Source organism: Odontesthes bonariensis, chromosome 9, assembly GCF_027942865.1.
Source record: "Odontesthes bonariensis isolate fOdoBon6 chromosome 9, fOdoBon6.hap1, whole genome shotgun sequence".
In the NCBI taxonomy this organism is placed as follows: Eukaryota; Metazoa; Chordata; class Actinopteri; order Atheriniformes; family Atherinopsidae; genus Odontesthes; species Odontesthes bonariensis.
Window position 1 is genome coordinate 34,955,835 of NC_134514.1, and position 8,846 is coordinate 34,964,680.

Sequence of the window (8,846 nt, forward strand, 5' to 3'; positions counted from 1 at the left end):
TTACTAGTGTGTACCACTCTTGGTGGCAACAGGCTGAAGGTCCAGACTGACAAACAGGATGTGGTAACCACCAACACAATTTATGAAAGAGGTGACTTCCAGAGTGAACCATTTTGGTGGGAATATAGGGGGATTACAATGGTTTCAGTGAGTAGTCTTCTGAACCCTTGAACAAAGGCAATGCATTTATTTCCATGTCAGAGCAATTGGACTTATTGTATTTGTTGTGTTGTTGGGCAAAGAAATAATAATAATTTATTCCCATGGTTTGTTCTTCTATGAAGAGCTACCAGTATATATGGGGTGGAAAAAGAGAGTTCACGACTGCAAATGACCTTGAATGAATCCAAAGATCTAGTGGTTAGGGAAAATGCACCAACCTTGGCTACAGGGCGCAAGTGGACACCTGCAAGAGCAGTGGAAGAGGCAACAGCAGCTCTCAGACATGTCGACATTGTGGGGAATGTTCAGCAAGGAAGAGGAGGCCTTGGACTAACAACTAGCCGTCCAGCCTGGAGAAGTGCCGCCCCACCAGCACGGAGGAAGATGGTGGTGGAGGAAGTGCGGCGTCAGGAGGAGGCGGCAAGATGGGCCAAAGCAGTCGCCCTTGGCAAGCAGGGTCAGTGGACACGGTGGGAAGGAGCCGAAAGGAGGAAGTTGAGCTGGAGGGATGTATGGGCCATGGATGCGAAGAGATTGAGTTTCACTATCAGAGCCACCTACGATGTCCTTCCATCTCCAACTAATCTCCATCAGTGGTATGGTGAAGACCCTACGTGCGTCCTGTGCGCCAAGCCAGCCTCCCTCCGACACATACTCACAGGGTGCAAAACCAGCCTCACCCAGGGACGGTACACTTGGCGCCACAACCAAGTTTTGAAGAGCCTTGCTTCCACACTGGAGGGAAAACGATCCAGCATCAATTCCCTACTGCTGCCAACATCTAAAACCTCATGGGGAATTGCCTTTGTCCGTGAAGGGGCAACAGCTGCCAGAAGTAACTCTAAACCATCAGAGAGGAGCCAGCTGTGCCCAGCACGCGACTGGAAGATGCTGGCAGATGTTGGCAAACAGCTGGTTTTCCCATCAGAGATCGCCACTACCACCTTGAGGCCTGATCTGGTGCTCTGGTCACCCTCCCTAAAGAAGGTATACATGGTCGAGCTCACTGTACCCTGGGAGGACTCCATAGAGGAGGCATACGAGCGGAAACACCTGCGGTATTCCGAGTTGGCCGCAGAAGCTCGACATCAAGGCTGGAATACTGAAGTCCGCCCAGTGGAGGTTGGGTGCAGAGGCTTTGTGGGAAAATCTGCCACAAAACTTCTGAGGGACATGGGACTTACGGGCCAGAGTCTGCGCACAGCCGTCAAAGACGCATCAGAGGCAGCCGAAAGGAGCAGCCAGTGGCTTTGGCTGAAGAGGAACGAGTTAACACAGTTGGGCCCCCAAGTAGTGCAGCAGGAGGTATGCGGTCAGCCAGCCTAGGCCTGACTCAGGCAACTGGACGCCCCTGCCATGCATAGTCCCCTGAGATGTCTAATTGGGCTTGGGACGCAAGCTCAGGACTGATCACCCTGCAGCTGGCCGCCTCTGGAGAGAGTGTATAGTGTTGAAGGCCGAAACACCCCATGACCCAGAGGTACACTACTGACGATGCGTACCCGCAAATTCCTTCTCCCTCGAGTTCACCCACTTCCACCAACAAAGCCTCCTCCTCAACTGCCTCGTACACTCAACACCCTTTCAAGTCGAGTTTCATGTTGTGTCACGAGCCTTCATTTCTCCTTCAAGTCCACCATCCGCCATTCACCTATTGTCAACTTAGCATATGTGTTCGCACAAGAATATTTACACCTCATTCTGTGTATTCTGGTGTAGCCCTGGTTAAAAAAACCATGCATTTAAAGTCCTTTTAATATTTACAAAATATTTACAAGGTTGGTTTTATGTACAAAGAAAATATAAGTGAGAAAATTGTATTGTTTTTGTAAGTTTTATCCGAGTGATAATGCGGAGAGTGGTTACTGTTGTAATGGTGTGAAATGGAAATATGGACAAAGCAGAAAGCCGAAGCTTTTCTGGAAGGGACTTGTGTACTTGCATAAGTTTATGTTTGTTTGACCAATTATCTCATTAGTTAAAATACTGTATTGAATTTTGATGTATGAAAGTAGTTTAAGTTAACGAGGGACAAGTGAACTCAACAGGACAAAGAATGGGATGATGGGAAGAAGAAGGTAGAAGACGGGAGAAGAAGAAGGTAAAAGCTAATGGAGCCCGCTGCTAATGCGTGCAGAGGTTGAGGTGCGGGAAGGAACTGGACTTTTCCGTGCGTGTTCTGTACGGAAAAACCTGCACTCGGTGGTTAGGATACCTGCAGACGTGTTTTATAGCGAAAAGCACGGAGGAAAAAGACTGCGGCTGATCCGAGAAAAAAAAAACCTGCGGCTGATCCAAGGAGAACTGCGGCTGACACGAGGAGGTGAGAGGAAAACACAAGGTTCAAGTGAGTGAAACATAAGGGACTGAACAGAAAAAAGTGCCTTATCGGCTATATTTTATTTGGGAAACATTTCATATGGGAATTAATGACCTGGCTTTATATTTAAGTGTTTGATCATTTTGGAGTCTGGTGTACACTCCTTGCTAACTAAAGATTTATTTTCTCCAAGTTCGTATTAAAAGAACATATTCAGTTAGTTGGTTGTCTGGAGTTATTTATGTTACTTCAAATGTGTGTATGGTAATTAGATGAGTAAGACTACTCAACATAGGTAAACCTGCGTGGTATCTACCAGAACTTAACGAACCCAACTAGCCACCCCACCAGTGAGTTTAAGTTCTCATCCCTGTTACTAGAGGAGAGAGCAGTGGGGTGCTACACTGGAAACAGAGTTGTACTTCATGAATGAAGTTGTAATCTAGTTGCCCTGAAGTTAAGGTCCGAGACCTAGTTTTTCTGTTACTTGTAATTTAACTAAAATTCTTTTGCAATTTTTTTTTCAAGTTATTTGCTCTTTAAACAACACCCCATCACCACCACTAAACTCAACATCACGTTCCTCCATGGAAACACTGCAGATAACCCTTACATCAGAAGAAAATTACCTGCGCTAAAGCCTACTGCTGTGTCCGTCTATCTCCAACTCCTGTTATTACAAGCTGAGGGTTTACTCACAATGGGCCTCATGCAACAACCATTTGTACAAACAGATTTGTTCTTAAAGGGATAGTTCGCCTCTTTTGACATGAAGCTGTATGACATCCCATACTAGCAATATCATTTATGAACATTGACTTACCCCCTGCTGCAAACTGTGAACCAAGGTCCAGCCTCGTTTTGGCGTTGACGAAGGTAGTCCGGCTAGTTGGCTGGGGTTTAAAAAATAAAGCGTTTTGCTTCTCAAAACAATATGCGTTCAAAAGAGTAATACATTTGCATCACAAAATCGTTCTCCAGGAAAGTCAGACCTCACAATCGCTTGGGACTATTTTCTTTCCCTTCAGGCTGCCACCTGCCGACAGCCGTGCCTGTTACAGTGTTTACTGCTCGGAAGCAGGGGACTGCTCGGTCCATACAGTGATCCAGACCTGTCGTAGGAGTTTCGTAAAATAGTCCGCTGTTATTCAAATCAAGTTTGCTTGACTAATGGATTGTATATTTAATTACTTTGAAGAAATCCTAAATAAATATATACATTATATATTATTATACATTAATTTGACTCTGTATATAACAAGGTCAATGGGAAGTGTAACCAGCGGCTGACTTGCTACTTTTGGATGCCTTAGCGCGTCAGGCTCTTGGAAGAGAGCGTGTGTTCCGAGACCGTGTAGATATCATTGCGGAGACAGACGAATGGCTGACATCGTAATTTATATTGCCAAGGACTGTGCTGCTGCAAATATGCAGCTTGCTGGAGCCACAACTTCAGAGAGAAACACGCCAATCAAACCCAATTCCACCACACGTCCAGGTCCTCACCACCCTTGGAGTTTTGGCCACGGGAACCTTTCAGAGGGAGATTAGAGACAGGTCGGGGTGTCCCAGTCTTCTGTGAGTTGTGTGCTCAACTTGGTCATCAAAACTCTCATCAGTTTATCACCCATGGTACATCAAATTCCCATACACCGCTGTCGAACCAATTAAGAGGGACTTTCATGCCATGGCTGGACTGCCAAACATAATTGGAGCAATAGACTGCAAACATATAGGCATCAAAGCACCCGTGTCCCAGTCGTGGAGCGCACTGAGCTGAAGGCCAGGTGGGTGTGTCTCGATACAGCGAGGGTCAAACTGCTCTACAGCCCAGAGAAGGCATGCCAGATTATTTTGGCATGCTGCGTTTTGCACAATATTGCCATGAACAAGGGTCACCCACTACCTGAACCAGCCCAGGCAGACAACATGCCAGAAGACCCCCCTCGTGGACCACCCCATCAAAGTGCCATCATGATGATTGCATGGCTTTAGTTGCAGTCATGGAGCTCCTGCCCATAGCGAGACGTTTTTTTTTTTTAAAGCCATTTTCATATCAAACCATTTCTTCTTTATTTCGGTGACATTAAAAACTACAGGTGACACAGAATTAATAGCAATCCTAATAACTTCCAATTTCTTCGCTTTAGCAGGTTCCGTAATTCCACTGCTGACACTGCTAAAAATGACAGATTGTCCTTTTTGGATCTCTGAAGGCAAAACTTCAATCTCAGAGCCTCTAAAGTTGTTCTTTTTGTGCCTTGATGCCGTTTTCATGACTCAACACTTCCTGGCACAGGAGAGAGAAAGCGTAGCCTTAAATGGTATTATTTTTGGGCTTGGAGTATGCAAATTTGCTATCCTCGTGCAATTAAATACGCACAGATGGTATTCATCATTTACGCAGGTCGTTTACACACTTTTTCCGAAGTTAAGAGCGTTTGTTGAATCTGACGTGGCGTGTTCGCACGAGACCTTCGCACGAAAAAAGTGAGAGAAATTTAGAATAATAATACGAAAATGTTCTTGCATCAGGCCCAATGTGTTTTGCAGATTCCCTTTGCAGAAATGCATTAAATGTTTACACAAAAAGGACACTGGGTACACCGTTCCCCATCTACTGAGCCTTCTGTTCTTTGAAAGACACTTTACAGTAAGGTTGGAGGGTTTATCATCTTGTAGTTAGTTTCTAAATTGTGGGTTTTCGATCTCATAGAGGCAGTGTAAGAAAAACTCAGATTTCTACCTGAAATAAATAGGCTGAAAGACTCATTTACACTATCTAGTTATCTAGACAGCTTGAAATCTGTGTCCTCTGGACTCTGGAGCTTTTCAAGAAAGTTTTAATTAAAACACGAAGGTAATTACTGTCCTGTGTCAAAGTCAGTTTCATACTATCACTTTGTATTTTTCTATGCTTTTCTTCCCACATGCTGATCTGAAGAAGTTCTTATCCTGACCTTAAAAAGAAGGAATTTGAAGGCATAATCGTCATGCCTTTAAGCCAGAAGAGGGGTAGTCACAGAACAGAAGTGACATCTGGTTGACTGCATTATGGGACACACCAAATCTAGACATAGATGCTATTGTGTTACATACCATGTGTTACATTACCATGTGATTGAGCTATATTTTCATCTACTCAGATAAATAAAATGATCCCCTATCACCTATGCTAATTAACCAAGTTTTGGATTGTGCAAAAAGAACAAAAAGACATTTTATGGACTAAGATTGGCCAGATTTGCAATGTGTAACTTCCCAAAAGTCTCTGAGAGACCAGTTGTGTTGATATAGTTAGTATACAGAACACAGTAGGTGTTCTAGCGCCAAACAAATAAATATACAAATAAAATGCTCTTACTATTAAAGAATAACAATGCCTGTGATGTGTTACAAAGAGTGTCATTTTTCAAGTGTCTCTGACCTGGTGAACAAGTCAACTGATTTGCCAGTGTTTAAAGTCCACATAGTGATAAAGCAATAAATAACTTTAGTTCATTCCTACTAACTTTTTTACCTGTGTGTGCTGACAGAGGGAAAATACTTGCTATAGTTACTAAACTGTGATTGCAAAATTGGAAGCAAAGGAAGGAGTTTAGAAATATGAATAGTTTACACAAAAAATCTATCTGAGATTCAAACAATACAAAAAGTTATAGAAACTTACTTTAGGGTGATCAAATCATAATTCATACATCACTTGCTTTCTCAACTTGTCTCAAGGTTTTAATTTGCATCAATTAAAGTTTCAATCTATTTCTACTTTACAAGAAACAAGTCCAGCAGATGCACTGGTGCCCATCACAAATTCACTTGAGCTCTTCATGTTTTCTATTTTCTGGGGGGTTGATCTTGCATCATATAAAGAGCAATATTCTTTATGACAGTAATATGGCTTTCCTCCCAACTGAAAGGCGCTGCAGATATAAAATGATAAATATAAATGGTTCGTTCTAAGCAAATACAAACATAACAATCCATTTAACCAAAAGGTTAGATTTTAAATATCTAATGTAATGTCATAATTTTTTTCCCTCTTAGATCATTGTCATTTTTACATACTGTAATGTTAACATATCTAACTAGATTTGATATTAACTCTTTTCACTGGTTAACAAAACAGATTGTGTTCTTTCTGTGTTTGTGCCTTTTTTTAGTATGAAGTTGTATTCAATTTTTAGGTTTTTGGGTCATTGAAGGAAGTGTTGAAAGCTAAATTAATCAGAATTATACAATTAATATGGCAGATTTTGTCATATTTTATGATAACATCATAAATAGGGCATATTTCAAAATTTGCTTTACTTTTTCAAGATGTGAATTGCCTCTCTGTAGTTTGATGCCTTTGGATAGATAATAATGTATCATTTCTGGTGTTTCAGGAGTAAAGTAATGTTGTCCCACAGCCAACAAACACAGAGAAGTCTGGAGGATTCCTGGCAAAGCACTAAAGGAGTGTGTTTCAAGCAGGGTATTGGTGCTTATCATGGCAAATGATTTATAGCGGCAATAGTCTACAGAGACTAGTGGTGCCTGCAGCTACCATTTAAACTTAAGAGTATAGAAATATATTTAAAATGATATGATATCACAGTTTGTATTTGCATCTCTCTTTACTCTTTTATTGTAAAATTCTGAGACACGATATTAGAGAGGCTCAGTGTTGAGGATCAAAATGTCCAAGTATATTGTTAAGTGTGGCAGTACATATCTGAACTGAGACACAGTTGTTGACTTTTATCTTTCTCTACTTGAGACAATCACACATGAGCACACACAGACAAAACAATCACCATGGCAAATGCAAAAGGGCTCAATCAGCCCAAAAGAGGAAGCTCCACAGATGTGCAGCGTTCAACAGTGGTGGGGGCCTACTGCCATTTTGCATATCAAGATTACAGCCCAATAGCAATACGCAGCCAGCTTTCAAATGAAAACCTTCCTCTTTCCACAAGTGTGGTACACAACAGCCAAAGCACGGGTCCTGATTCAGTTCAACAACAGGAAAAGATGTCATTAACTGTTGTTACCAGTAATGATGGCCAGTTTTGTTTAACTCGTGTGAGTGACTGTACGTATGTATAAGTGCGTTTGATCATGGAAAAAAATTAACTTTGACTGCCGATTATCGCAACAACAAAAGATGTAGTCATGAACCTGTGAATGCGTCTAACCACTAAATGCTAACTACATGAGAAGTGGTCATGTAGTAATTTGAATTCATGAGTCTGAATGGCAAACAGATAGTGTGATCCTATCCTAAGATGGTTCTTGATTTTCTTCTTTAAGCAGTATTTAAAAAAAATCCAAAATACCAACAAGTTTTCTAGTAATATGGAATAAGTTACAAATTGACATTTGGGTTATGGTGTGACCCTTGTATTTTTTATTTTACAGAAAGCTAAGTAGAGAGAAAAAAAAACCAACAATTGGACAAAAACACAAGAGCAAGCAACACAAAAGTTTTACATCAGTTCTGTGGTATTTGAGCAGATTTCTATTCAATACATGATTTCAATTAAATGCTTTAAAAATGAATCAATCTTTTAAAATGAATTGCATATGCTACTGTAGGGCATTTGTACTGAAAACTTCATGTTGTGCTCATAATATTCTGCCATTGCCTGTCAATAGCAGCAGATGAAACATACACTAGAAAAACTGCAACATGAAACCAATTTTCGCGAGTAGTTCTAAAAACATTTTGCTTTTCTTTGCCACTGAAAAAAAAGCAGATTTAATCATTCAATTCATTAATTTGAATCAACAGTCTATTGTACTTACATTTCTCCCAGTGCATACTGCTTATCTGGCCAATATCAAACAGTTAAACCGAAGAAAATCAAAGTGGCGGGATGACTGATGTGCTTTATAACAGCCTGAAGCTTGCTACCAATTCCCCTGGGATTCCCTAACCACAGATCTCCCCCTAACATTTAGTTTCAGTGGTGATACAGTTTACTCAGACTCTGAACTACTAAGTATGAAAATAATTTTAAAAGAAGAAAGACAAAACAAACAGAACTGAAGACAAAAACAAAGATAATGACAAGAATACATTCAAATACAAACAAAGTAAATGACAATCAACTGAACTGGCGCTGATGCAAATATAGTTGTATGACAGACTTCCTGCCTCAGCCGTCTTATCATTACAAATTGGCAAAATTTTTGTTTTTCTCCGCGATCTGTGCAAATCTGTGATTATAATTGTAAAGAAGTAAAGAAAAACGTTGATTGGTTTTATGAAAAGAAATTAAAGTTTCAAATATTGGTGAAGTTGAACCCGTTTCATTTTTATTTTTTTTTTCTAACCCCTTGTCCTGTCCAGCATTATGGCAGCAGAATTGTAATCTGAATA

General features: G+C 40.9%; 1 protein-coding gene across 1 annotated transcript in view; it reads right to left on the reverse strand.

The window, feature by feature from the left end:
• pou2af1 (POU class 2 homeobox associating factor 1) overlaps positions 1 to 8,348 on the reverse strand; it is a 30,216-nt gene extending 21,868 nt beyond the window's left edge. The window contains exon 1 of the mRNA XM_075474504.1: positions 8,270 to 8,348. Within this exon, the coding sequence (XP_075330619.1) occupies positions 8,270 to 8,285 (16 nt within the window). The 5' untranslated portion in view covers positions 8,286 to 8,348. The remainder of the gene's footprint in view (positions 1 to 8,269) is intronic.
• Positions 8,349 to 8,846: the final 498 nt, after the last annotated feature.